Source organism: Rhinopithecus bieti, unplaced genomic scaffold (assembly GCF_001698545.2).
Source record: "Rhinopithecus bieti isolate Rb0 unplaced genomic scaffold, ASM169854v2 scaffold_46101, whole genome shotgun sequence".
NCBI classification, from domain to species: Eukaryota; Metazoa; Chordata; class Mammalia; order Primates; family Cercopithecidae; genus Rhinopithecus; species Rhinopithecus bieti.
In genome coordinates this window covers 2,398,323-2,412,210 of record NW_016819049.1, presented here as the reverse complement: position 1 = coordinate 2,412,210, position 13,888 = coordinate 2,398,323, and the positions used below count along the sequence as shown (strand labels likewise).

The window sequence follows — 13,888 nt, the reverse complement described above, 5'->3', positions numbered from 1 at the left end:
GTCTTTTTCTTGCCTCAAATGTTTACTGGTTTTTTCCTCTCCCAACTTTTTTGATATTTCTGTCCAAATCTGATCACTACAGTATTTGAACAACTTGAGTAGCTCTAGTTCATTCATTCATTCATTCATTCATTCATCTCACATTGATTGGAAAGTCTCTTGTGAGTAACATAGAGTCTCTGTTTCTAAGAAGACTAGAATCTAGTGAGAGAAGATAAACCGGTGATAATGTTTTGTGGTAAATGTCAGAGCAAGTGTATGCACAGGGGACCATGGAAACCTAAAAGAGAGGAGAGAGCCTAACTCAGCTTGAAAGAGGAGAGCAAGTAGTTATTCTTCATGTCTTAGAGAAGCAATGAGCCACTTCCAGCATTTATCTCCCAATGAGAGCATTCGTTAAGTACCTTTTATTTACTAAGTACTTTTTTTTTTTTTTTTTTTTTTTTGAGATGGAGTCTCGCTCTGTCGCCCAGGCTGGAGTGCAGTGGCTGGATCTCAGCTCACTGCAAGCTCCGCCTCCCAGGTTTACGCCATTCTCTCGCCTCAGCCTCCCAAGTAGCTGGGACTACAGGCGCCTGCCATCTCGCCTGGCTAATTTTTTTGTATTTTTTTTTTTAGTAGAGACGGGGTTTCACCGGGTTAGCCAGGATGGTCTTGATCTCCTGACCTCGTGATCCGCCCGTCTCGGCCTCCCAAAGTGCTGGGATTACAGGCTTGAGCCACCGCGCCCGGCCTAGTACTGTCTTAAGTATAGGGAGACAATCAAGGGCAAACCTTTTCTCGGGGACACTCATGGTATAGTGGTGGAAGACAGAGGAGTAAATCAGCAGTTACCAAATCCTGTGATGAGACAGCTGTGACCGGATGGGATGCCAGGAGGAGGGGGAGACACACACCGTCATTGGCTGTGGCATTGGTGAGGGCTTCACAGAGGTGGTAACTCTAAGCTGAGTCTGAAAGGATATTTCTATGAGAATCTAGATCTGCTTGGGTAGTGCTAATTATGGATTGAAAGTCAGAAGGCCTAGGTTGAGATAACCAGCTCTCTTACTGGCTGACTTTTTGATCTTAGCAAATGACTTAATCTTCTTTGAGTCTCGGTTCTCCCATCTGTATAGTAGAAATCATTTACTTACTTAACAAATGTTTATCAAGTGCTCACTGTGTGCAAGGCAGTAATATACCAGGTGCTGAGGACACGCTGGTGAGTGGAGCCCGGCACACTTTCTGTCCTAATGGAGTGGCCGAGTTTGCAGAATTGAGGGTTAGAGTTTAATCATTAATTTATACAAATGTAATTACAAACTCTGCTAAATGTAATGAAGGAAAAGTGATTGTCGAGTCCTCTCTTTCTCTTACCCACCACATCTAATCTGTTAGCAAACCCTGTGGGCTGTACCCTGTCATCCCCGTCATCAAGTCTTCCCTCATCTGCATCTGTTGCCTGGCTTTTGCAGTGTTCCCCAGCTGTTCTGTCTGCTCCTGTTCTTGCTTTCCTGTAGTTTATTCTAACACTTTAGATGGAATTATCCTGTTAGAACATGATTAGGTTATATCATGCTTTTGCCCAAAACCCTCTCATGGCTTCCCATCTCAGAAAAAAAGCACAAGTCTTTCAGTGGCCTACAAGGTCCTATACTCTTTGGTGTGACTCTGTCTGTTCCATTTCTTCTTTCCTGGTATTATTCTCTGCCTTATTTACTCTGCTCCAGCCACAATAGCCTCCTTGCTGTTCCTGGAACTTGGCCACCATGGTGCTTCTTCAGGGCTGTTTGCTTGTTAGACTTTTTGCCTGGAATGCTGTTCCCCAGGCATTCTCCTGGCCCGCTTACTCTCTCGCCTTCCTTGTCTGATTAATTCACTGTTGGGTTAGCACATAATAGGGCTTCCATAAATAAACACCAGATAAATGAATAGATTTGCATGGATAGCTAAAGGACAAAAGTATTTGTTAATTTATAAAGGGAATAAAGAGTAGTGTACTTGGTGGGTGGGATTTCACATGCAAAGGCCCTATGGTAGGGCAGAGCATGGTGTGTTCAAGTGACTGAAAGAATACTAGTGTGGCTAGAGCACACTAGTGGAGTGAGGCAGGATGAAAGATTAATGGAGTAGGGAGTGGGAGATTAAAAAATGAAGGTGTAAGAGAACTCCTTTGAGAAGTTCAGCCAGTGAGGAAGGGAGGGGAAAGAGAGAATACTTACCAGAAGGGATGTGGGGCTGAAGGAGGTTTGGGGTGTTGTTTCTGCTTGTGAGAATGAAACAAGACTGTGTGTAGAAATGCTTTCTGTGAAGGGCTGTGTGTATGTAAACTGTTTTGCTGTTGTCTCCAGAGCATCTGTGGTTGTACCGGAAGAAAAGATGTCAGACGTGTACAGTATTTTGCAGAGCATCCCCCAAAGACAGATTGAAGAAATGCAGAGACAGGTAAGAGGCCAAGTTCAAGCAGCCCTCTTGGGGATGTGACATGGGTGGTACTGAAATGGTGGCCTTGACTGTTTGGATACAGAGGGACAGGAGCTGAATGCCTGAGTGGGGTTTACTTCCTCCACTAGATCAGCTAACCAAACTTAAACAATAGGAAATTAGTGTTAGGCAAGTTGCGTCAAATAAGGTTTGAAATAATAACTCTCAGAACTCTGCAGAGGTAAGCCTACTGCAATTTTAGGGTCTTACCATAGCAGATGCAAAGCTGAAGCTCTTTGGAGGGTTTGTAGTCACAGCAGGTGATGGTCATGTGACTAAGACAGCCATGGAAGCCCGACCATTTCAGGTTAATACTTCTGTGTAGCTCTTGATATGATACTATTGCTGCACAAACTAGCCAGGTTCCCAGTTCAGTCAATCTTTGTAATTAGGGAATTCTCCCCGCTCTTCTGGAACATTTGCCATTTTCCTGCCTCTCTTTCCAAATTTCTCTTCTGCCTTCTGACGCCCCATTCCCTGGGCTGCTGACTGTCTCATACTCCACTTTGTGTCCCGCTGAGTCCTGCTTCCCTTTCTTTCTTCTGAAGGACATTTAATTGGCTTTAAATATTGAGCAAGGTGAAAAAGTTAAGAAGACTGTCCCAGAAAATTTTTTTTTGTTTTTGAGACAGAGTCTCGCTCTGTCGCCCAAGCTGGAGTGCAGTGGCCGGATCTCAGCTCACTGCAAGCTCCGCCTCCCGGGTTTACGCCATTCTCCTGCCTCAGCCTTCCGAGTAGCTGGGACTACAGGTGCCCGCCACCTTGCCCCGCTAGTTTTTTTTTTTTTTTTTTTTTTTTTTTGTATTTTTTAGTAGAGACGGTTTCACCGTGTTAGCCAGGATGATCTCGATCTCCTGACCTCGTGATCCGCCCATCTCGGCCTTCCAAAGTGCTGGGATTACAGGCTTGAGCCACCGTGCCCGGCCCAGAAATTTTTAATGGACTTTTAAAAAGGTTTAATCTTCGTCAGAATCACCTGTGTGGGAGAAGAGCAGGAAAAGAGGCTTGGCAGATTCTCAGCAGTAAGTGCGTAGCTGCTCCATGCAACCCCCTGCTGTTAGTTCGGCTCCCCCACCCTCAGGCAGAGAGCCTGCATTTGGCCTTGTCCCAGGAATGGGCCAAAGGCTTCTGTCTGGATGGGGGCAGCGCATCTGCCTGGCTATGTGGGGAGGGGATCTGAGGTTCTGACTGTTTCTTAAAGTTTCAGTCTGTCCTCCTGCTTGAACCCCATTCTTCCCCTGACTTGGGGCTCTGCAATGTGACTCAAGTTTCTTTTCTCGGCTGATTTAGGAGGCCGCTGTCTTGAGTCTATAGCATCAGTTACCACTTCTTCCTCTACTTTTCAGCTTCCACATTCTGATGCTGTTATCTTGTCTTTCATTTTCTTTATCTTAGGGTATGCATACCTTAATTTAGAAAATTCCTCTTGTCATTTTAGGGTTTTAGGAGAGAGAGGGGTCAGTGGATGTGTTCAGTCCACCCTCTTTATTATGACAGTGAACTTCTTATTAGACACAGATTGAGTCTGTAGGTTCTTACCTCAGATTGCCTGGCTTTGGTGTCAGCTCTGTGGATTACAAACTCTGTACCCTTAGGTAAGGATCTGCCTTCTCTGGGCCTCAGTGACCTCATCTGTACAACATTTTGGCATTCTGGTTAGAACACAAATCACAGGTTAGTTTTAGCTTCCCTGCAGTTTCTTTATAACATCCTCATGTTCGTTTTAAGTTTCTGGGTTTCCCAGTTGTTATTTAACCACTGATTTCATCTAAGTTTCAGTGAATCAGAAAATCAGTCCAGAGATCTCTAGATTTTTTATCTAAACCTGTGGTTCCTAAAACTTGTGTAGAAGGAAATGCTCCTTGAGGAGTCATAATATTTGTGTGCTTTGTGTTACCTTTTCCTTACCCCAAGAGGTCTCACTCTGTAGTCCAGGCTGGAGTGCAGTGGCATGATCTTGGCTCACTGCAACCTCTGCCGCCAGGGTTCTAGTGATTCTCCTGCCACAGCCTCCCGAGTAGCTGAGACTACGGGCACATACCACCATGCCCAGCTAATTTTTGTACTTTTAGTAGAGACAGAATTTCACTGTGTTGACCAGGCTGGTCGAACTCCTGACCCCAAGTGATCCACTCGCCTCGGCTTCCCAAAGTGCTGGGATTACAGGCGTGAGCCACCACACCTGGCCCACTTGATGTTACTTTTTATGGAATTTTGATTTATTAATAAAACTAAATAGAGAATTGTATGCTAAAGCAAAGACTATTTTATACTAGAATCTAGTCTAGAAAGGTTAAGAAAAAACTGGGGAGGTTAAAATGCACAAATTTTATTCAGTTTCTTCTCCACCCCTCTACCCTGAAGCTGGGAAAGAGAATCATTTGGTTTTTGGAGCGGCATCTACTGCCAGCTCATGGAGTACTGTTGCCTGTAGGAGGGTGGTATGGGAACCACAGGTCTGAGATAAGCTTCGTCATGTTCAGTGTTGGCTCGGAATCATAGAGCAGTTGAGATGGAATGAATGCCGGTCATTTAAAACAGTGTACTTTTGGGTTATTTGGGTCCAAAGAGACATACTTAGAGTCAGAAGACTTGGGTTTGATCCCTGGCTCTGTCCCTTTGAATTGTATGACCATTGTAAGTCCCCAAGCTCCCTAGGCTTCCATTTCCTCATTTATGAAATGAAGGGGTTGGCTAAATAATCTCTTATATTCCATGTGGCTGTTAAAAAACTCTATGAAATGCTTGTCCCTACCAAGAATATTACTCTCCTTGACAACATTAATAATTTAGTGGTCATCTCTTCTCCCCCTTGAACAGCTGTAGTCACAAGAGCCACTTGCCTCTTCTGGTAGTGAACAGTCTACTACGCCAGCTTGAAAAGAAAGGTGGTCTTGGCACTTTCCCAGCCCCCTTTCTAACTCTCTGCTTTCTGACAGCCTCTTTCCCTGTGCTGCTTTCGGACTGTCTAAGGCTCTCCACTGCGGCGCCTCACTAGTCCCACTACTCTTCCTCTGAGTAATCCATATTCCCAAAATGACCTCTTTTCTTCTCCCAACCCCACATTTCTAGGGAGGGCTGATCTCAATTAGATATGAGATTATCTGGTTAAAGTAATAGGTATGAAGGGTGACTAGGTTTCTTCAACTACTACTAGATTCCAGTAGCACCGCCCGCCACTCAGTTGTGATCACCAAAAATGTCTCTAGACATTGCTTGCCAGTTGTTCCCTTTGGGGTTGAGGGTGGAGGGCAGGCAAAATTGCTTTGATTGAGAACCGCTGTTCTTTATAGATAGTTAATATCTCATCTCTCTAAAATTAGAGTTCTTTTGGAACTCTAATTTTGGAAACAAAATACACTGTTTCCAAAACATTCTTGTCATTTTGCTTTCTGTTTACCTTCTATTGATTTAACCTGACCTTGGCAGGAGTAATTTAATAAATGGTAAAACACCTGATTCTGAAAAGTTCTTATACCTTAGTGAATTCTCTTTAGGGAGGTCAGAGGTGGGTCTTTTTGCAAGATAGGCATCAACTTTTAGGGGAAAGCCTATTATATCAGTAGGTGATATCTTGGAGCCCCTAGATGCTGTGTCAGAATGAACTAAGGATGAGGAACAGGGGATCGGATTTGCTTGCCTAGAAACTCTGAACTAGCTTTACGGAGCTGCATTGAACAGTTGTAGCCAGCAGAGGTCTCCATCCACTTTTAATTAACTCATTTTCCCTCTGAGTATTTAAATCTTTCCAAGAAATCCTAAATGCCATGAGCCACTCTGGTGTTTCACACTGACATCTTCCTGATAGCTGCTCTCCAGAGACCATTTCTTTCAGATGAGGAAGAAATAATGCTTAGCACAGGATTTTACTCTCCCGAGATGCAGTAGAGCCAAACTTTCTGATCTGGCCCCAGAAATGTGGGGTAGGATCTCGGTGAGGAAAGTATTGGAGCAACATTTTGCAGCTTAGAGTTTAGAATCAGAAAGGCTATGATCTGACAGATGTCTGCAGTGGTGGAAGTCCTTGTTGTGATGGGAATTTGTGTGTACCAAGGGAGAAAGTCATTCTGCCTGACAAAGAAAAGAAATTAAACTCCCCTCTTGACCTTAGATGTGATAGTAGCAGCCAAAAAGTTAACTACAAGGTTAGAGCCTAATGTCAGTAACAGCTATAGTTAGACTAAGACTTTTGAAAAAAAGTACAACCTGTGTCTCTGGTATCTATTCCTGAAGGTTACCAGTGAGCAGTGCTTCCGTACGTGGCATTGGACAGACTACTGGGGGCTTATAGGGCTTTTTTGTGGGGAAGTTAAAATACAGTTCCTTAAGTCAGTAGAAGATAGTAGTTGTAACAGTATAAAGCTGACTTCTTAGTTGGTCTTTATTGTCCCGTGAGCTAATGATTAACTAGTCAATGTATTGAATCCCTATTATTTTTTGCGGGGAGCGGGGAGAGATTATAGGAGATAAAAAAAATCCGTGATCCACATTCACAAAGGACTAATAGTTGTGTTGGGGATATATGGGTATAAGCATAAAGAAAGTTGAGAAGAGAATGCCAATTTTTCTATGTACATTAAGGGTCTGAAATGGAAGAGAGAAAGTTGGGGCTAAAGCTGTCAGGATGAATTTGTTGGAGATGTAGAATTTGAGGTAGGCCTTGAAATGGGAGTTCCATCAGCCGTCTTTCTTATGTTGGAAGGCAGGCAGAAGTATGCAGCTAAATATTTTTCTGTAGTCAAATGGAACATTCATATCCCCAGTCCCCCCTGAATCACAAAGAAAAAGTACACAATCTGGGGGCTCGGAAGGCTGGATAGACACTAGACTGTATCATTAGAAATGTTTGTGTGGATAGGGAGGAAGGTGTAAATGGATCCCCAGTTTATCTGTTGAGTAGAATTTCCAAACATTCTTTTATTGGTCAGTGGCTCCACCAGCAGTGACCTCTAACCTCAGCCACACTAGGAGGTGGAAGTCAGGAGCCTGCCTTGCCTTTGAACTCTTCTTTGTACTCAATTGACTAGAAGCCTTTGAGGTGGCAGAAACATTCAGCATCTTCTTTTCTCTCTAGCCTTTAACACTTGGGGTACATTAAAATACCAGTTTCTTTTCAGTCTACTACACTGATCCATCTCAATGTGCCTTCATATTTTTCTATTAAGCATACCAAATATTAGTGCTGCAGAGAAGTACTTGTAGATGTAGTGTGCTGATTAGGAAAAAGACAAAACACTTTTATTTAAGAAAATAAAACCTCTAGACTATAGTTGGGCCTAGTAGTGATCAAGAAGAGAGTAGAAGAGGCCACAGAACAGTAAATGTGTGTGCATACACCAAAGTTCATGTACTTTGTAGGAGAGCCCCATGAAGGGTCTCTTATTTTATCCTACTTGCATACAATTTCAACACATTTAATTATTTGGTTTCCATAGTCGTAGTAGTTTGGAAGCCACACTTTTAAAGTGAAGAAAGGCTACTAACAGTGAAGGTATCTGAGATGGGTTACTGCCAATCTGGTATGAATAAAGATTATAACAGTTATATAAAAGTGGAAACGCTTTTTTTTTTTTGAGACAGAGGCTCGTTGTGTCACCCAGGCTGGGGTGCAGTGGCGCGAGCTCAGCTCACTGCAACCTCTGCCTCCTGGGTTCAAGTGATTCTCGTGCCTCAGCCTCCCAAGAAGCTGGGATTATAGGCATATGCCACCACCCCCAGCTAATTTTTGTATTTTTAGTAGAGATGGGGTTTTGCCATGTTAGCCAGGCTGGTCTCGATCTCCTGGCCTCAAGCAATCAGCCCTCCTCGGCCTCCCAAAGTGCTGGGATTACAGGCATGAGCCACTGCACTGGGTGGAAAAGCTCTTTTTAATAATAAAGAATTTTCAGCATGTTGAATGTAAGGACAGCCAGCTTTTCAGATTTCACTATATCCTGGATATATCATTATAAGATGGCAGAATTCCTCAATTTAGAGAAGTACATCTTTATTTTCCATATTTTGAACTTCTGACATCCAAATAAGTCTTATCATCAATTTGAACATCAAACGTAGTTTCTGTTTCTTCCCACAAAAGTATTATTATTAATGGGGCATCTTACAATTGAGGAAATATAGAAATTACTATTCATGGTGATACCCCTGAATCTTTAAGCTAAGTTTAATTTCGTTTAGCATATGTGTTTTTAAGATATTGGATCTTGCATAATATATTTTATGAAGTTTTCTGTTTAAAATGTTTGTTTTATTTTGAAAAAGTGTTATTTGCTTAAAGGTGTAAACCCTCAGATGTCTAGAAACCTTAGCAACCCAGACTGATGTATTATCTGAGGGTTCCCTGTGCTGCTGGCTGGTCTGTTATGTCCATGACAGTTATATAGCTGTCTGTGTCCATTTCTCTCTCATTTCCCACCCCCAGCGTACACCAGTTTACAAAGCAGACTCAACAGAGTGGTAAGCTAGACCATTAGTAATCTCAATTTTTTTATGTGAAGAAACTGAGGATAAAGAGATGTAAAGTAATCCTCCCAAGACCACACAACATGTGAGGGACAGACAAGCAGCACACTCTGTTCTGCTGCCTACAACTTCATTCAAACCACAGAGCTGTGTGGCCTGGATTGAGGGTAAAAATCAGGATGAGCTTCCCAACAATTCAAGCTAAGTGCTTATTGAATAGTCTTCCTTGAAAAAGTGGTTGCTTGAGACATTTAGGACTGGACACATCCCTGGAAATATATTATGAGGAATGTAGAAAAGGTTTCACTCTAATTTCCAGTATCAATATTATAATGTCTACCATTCTTATCCACCCTGCACCCCCACTGTGAAATTGAGGATTTTTAAAAATATACATAAACTGGACTCTTGGGGCTTTTTAAAAAATGCCAAATATTCCCTGCCCCTCCTCCTCCCCTCTGACATGCCACTTCAAGCTGTGTTTTGCAGTCTCTGCTTTTGTACTTGCCCTTAAACAGTTACTGGCTGCTTCCCTTAAACAGAGCACATTGACCTAATCCCTGGAGTTCTTCCTGTGAAATAGACAACGATGGTTCTAATACAAAGGGATGCTCTTTGGCCAGTGGGAGAGCCTTGGTGATGGGTGTAATCATTTTGTGGGATATTTTAAATTTCAGTTTTTTTTTTTAGTAGCACTCTGTATTCTGTTTGAGTTTTCCTATGTATGTATATCCCTATTGTGAAGGAAAGTTGTCAATATGTGTTGTTTTAAAGCAGCATAAAATAAGGCCTCATTTAATTGGAATGCTTAAGGAAGATGATTTTTATGTGTTTAACTATTTTTTTCAACTTTGGTATTAAGAACCTTGTTGGAAAAAGACTTTTACCAACTATCTGATGGTAAGCCAAGAAAAGCATTTTAATAGAACTGTCTCAGATTTACAATGCACTAGGGCCTATAAGTAAATTTTCCTGTCTTTAAGGTTTGGACTGATTTGCAGTTGTTTTGTATAGCTTCTGAGATCTAAATCCTCACAGTCCAGATGGAGAGACCATAAAGTTACTTTCCCTGGCAGCCTCGGTCTGTCTTGTCTGTGGGCAAATACAATTGAGTAGTATGTGGATCTTAGTCTGTATAGGTCGCTCGTCTTACTGTGATACCAGTTTTAATTGGTTTGGCGACTTTTCCAAGAGCAGCTCACCAAAGCATTCTTTAAATTTAGGAGAATTAGGGTCCCTAATTTCATAATGCAAATCTAAATTCTCACAGTCTAAGGAGAGACCATAAAGCTACTGTCCCTGGTAGCCTTGGTCTGTCTTGTCTTTAGGCAAATACAGTTGAGTAGTATGTGGAACTTAGACTGTATAGAATAGTCGCTCATCTTATTGTGATACCAGTTTTAATTGGTTTGGTGACTTTTCTAAGAGTAGCTCACCTAAGCATTCTTTAAATTTAGGAGAATTAGGGTCCTTAATTTCATAATGCAAATCAGTTAAATAAATATGGATTAAGGACTTGCTTGCTTAAGTTCCTAGTATTGTATTGGCATATTGAGGGAGACTTTTTAAAGGGTGGGCACAGATATTGTCTTTAAGAAAAGCCCTCAGGTTGCTGGAAAGAGAACTTTCAGTAATACATAAATTATAAGGCCAGGAGTGCTGTGTACTCAGTTATGCTAAGGAGAGCCAGGAATGACCTTAAGATCAGAGTGGATCAGAAGGTGAAAGGAATCTTCACAACTGGGTAACCTCAGATAGGGAGGGTGAGCATCAGGGCACTGACTTCCACCAGGAGGTTCTGTGGAAAGACTAGTAGGTAAGAGGAGCATCTGGTGGCCCAGGCGTGGGAGGCAGGGGAGAGCTTTGAATACCAGCAACAAAGAACTTGGTTGAGAACTGAAGGTAAGGATGGTAACTAACAAGCGGAAGGTAATGAAAAGATTTATGAGGCAAGGGGAAAGCAGTGAATATAATTGAAGAGATTTAGGAAAGAAATCAAAAAGCTGGAAGGGACCTTAGAAATTATTCAACCCATTCCTTGTATTTTACAAATGACAAGTAAGCCCTAGAGTTGGAGTAATCTTGAGAACGAGTTGTTAGGCCCAGTCTGCAGCTGGAACCTAGGTCTCCTGACTCCCAGTCTGGTGATTTTTTTTTTTTTTTCATGGCGTACTGCAGTATTTTCCAAACTGAAGGTAATGATTCATTAGGAGATCATGAAATCAATTCAGTGGTTCACGACTGGCTTTTTTTTAAATGAAATATAATAGGAAACTATTAGAGAGCTTTATACAAAGTAAGGGTAAATATTTCCTGTAACTTTTGTTCCAGTAGTGAGTTGTTGCATAAAATGTATTTGTGTGTTTCTTACTGTGGGTCCCAGTCCAGAAAGTTTGAAGAATGTTGGTACTGGAAAGCCCCGTGGGCCTGTGAGTTGGAGAGACCTGAATTTGAATCCTGCTTTCCTGGGTGTGTACCAGTTTTGTAGCTTCTGTTTTCTTATCTATAACCTGGAGCTGATAATAATATGGAGTAGTTGTATTGATTAAATGAGATCACTGACTCAGAGCATATAGATTCTGGCCCCCCGCTCTATGCTGGCAGTCAGCATTTGAGTATTAGAAGGAGCCTCCAAGGAATGCAGAGTGGTCTTAAAGAACCACAGTAAGTTACAACTACGGATGTATTATGCATTTGCTTCTGGGCTTGGAAACTTGAAAGGGAATTTATTCCTGTGGGTTCTAGTGTACATTTTACATCTTGGCATGGAAGAGGTTCACTTCTCTCTCTCTGTTTTTTTTTTTTTTTTTTTTTTTGGGTGTATGTGTGAGGATCAGAATGACATGTAGGGAGATAAAATCAGTGACTCTTTAGCTGATCTTTTTTTTTTTTTTAATGCAGTGGCACATTTGGATAAAGTATTATTGCTTTCTTTCCCCTTTCCAATGGGGAAAAAAAAATGGTACTAAGCCTTTTCCCCTTCTGTTCTTTTCTTTATCTGATCATAAGTTTATCCATTTTTTAATTAAAAAACTTATAGAGGAAAGTTAAAATCAGAATAGATGTTTGAGTGGTAAACAGCTGAGGAGCTGCAGTCTACTGAGTATAAGCTAAAAATAAAGGACATTTTTATGTGAATTTAGGAGGACTGGTTACATACCTTTTAGAAATAGCTGTTCACATCCTGCCGAAAGGAGAATGAGTTCTGATATCTGATTTTCATGGTGCTCTCTGCCTCTTCACTTTTCCTCTTCTCCCCATTTTGCTGCCTCTGCCTCCCTTCCCCCATTTCTTTCTAGCCAGCTCCATCCCATATTGGAAATCCCGCTGGAGAGGGGAGACCAGCTTCATCCCCCACATGATTTGGGCCAGGGGCTAAAGCACTGCCATAAATCTGCAGCTCATTTTAATGCCACGTTAAAACAGTGTGAGCGGCTGGTTTCCGTGGCCCCTGCCCTTTTCTTTATGGGCTTCTTTGGCTCTTCTTTATAAAGAGGCCCTGTGGAGTCATTTTAAAGTCCTTATCAGTTTGCTGACAGCTATATGGGCCTTTCTGCCGAGTCCAGGAGCTCAGGCAGGCGTGTGAAACTTCTGATATTAAAATTGAAGAAAAATGCCAGGCAGAAGGGATTGGGTGGTGGGTCAGTGATGCAGAGGTGAAAGACTAGCAAGATAATTAACCTTTGCAGGTCCGGAACCTCGCCGTTGGCCATGGGTAGGGGCAGGGCAGGAAGGGTTAGGCAAAAGAGGGTTTCCAAGGGCTTTTATTTTTATCCCAAGCTTAGAAATACCATTCCACTGGCAGTTTGTGCTTTCATGCTTCAGCAAGTGAGTTGGGCAACTTGAAGGGTTAGGGTGGCCAGGTTTGCAATGAATTTTTTTTCCTAAAGGCAGTCTGACTGGCTGAACCTCTGCTCGCATATCTTTGCCAGCTCCAGCCTGCTGTCTCTGCCTCCACAGCATCACTGTCATCGAATTGAAAGGGACTTTCATCAGTCTGCTTTGCTGACCCTTTTAGACCAGACTGTTAACCCTCAATAATCCTCCCGGAGAGTATCATGGAAACACCAGGCCCTCCATAAATGTCAGCCTGCGATGCTTGGCCCTTTTTACCCTTTCCGTTATAGAGAAGTGGACTAGAGGCTGCTCCTCCCTCTATCCTACCACTTTTCTTTCTTTCTTTGCTGGAAAACTGCAGCAGACAGCTGAGGGGAAGGAAAAACCATTACCTGGATCAAGGCCAGTGGTTTGATGGGATCTCCAAAATCTTTGGCATCTCCTGCCCAGAATGTTTTCCAGGCATTTTAAAAGAGCATCCTTACTCTCCTTCTCCTTTAAACCTTCCAACTTTGACTTCCAAAGGGGGATGGATGGGTAGAATAAGCCCTCAGAATGTACTTTATATCTTCCTGCTCTTCTTCTAACTAAAGCTTTTAGGAAGAGGTCAGTAGTGATAAGCAAAATCCAATGGGCATATATATTTCTAACTACTCTGTACAGCTTGTTGGCACAAACATGTTATTTTTCCTTTTTCAAGTGGACATGAGCAGTTTTACAAGTGTGTTCAATTTAAAATAGTCATTTAACTTGAGGTTGAGGCAAAAGCAAGAATTTTTATAGTAAGTTAGTCAAACATATATAACTGTTGATCTTGGATTGTGATTGAACAAATAATAAAATATACTGATTCATGATATTACTCGTGTAGCTCCTGTGGGGAAGAGGAGAGTACAGTCATCCCTCAGTATCTGGGGGGGATTGGTTCCAGGACCTCCTGCAGATACCAGCATTCAAGGATGCTCAAGTCTCCGCTACAAAATGGCATAGTATTTGCATACGACCTATGTACATCCTCCCTTATACTTTACCCCTAGATTAATTATACTTCCTAATACAATGTAAATGCTATGCAGATAGTTATTATACTGTATTGTTTAGGGAATAAGTGAAAGGAAGAAAATTT

The 13,888-nt window shown here is 42.1% G+C and overlaps 1 protein-coding gene across 5 annotated transcripts in view; it reads left to right on the top strand.

Annotated features, from left to right (window-relative positions):
• EXT2 (exostosin glycosyltransferase 2) overlaps positions 1-13,888 on the top strand; it is a 203,059-nt gene that overhangs the window by 33,573 nt on the left and 155,598 nt on the right. For all 5 annotated transcript variants that reach the window (XM_017858114.1, XM_017858117.1, XM_017858115.1 and 2 more), the window contains one exon: positions 2,334-2,427. In XM_017858114.1, coding sequence (XP_017713603.1) covers positions 2,334-2,427 — 94 coding nt within the window. The remainder of the gene's footprint in view (positions 1-2,333; positions 2,428-13,888) is intronic.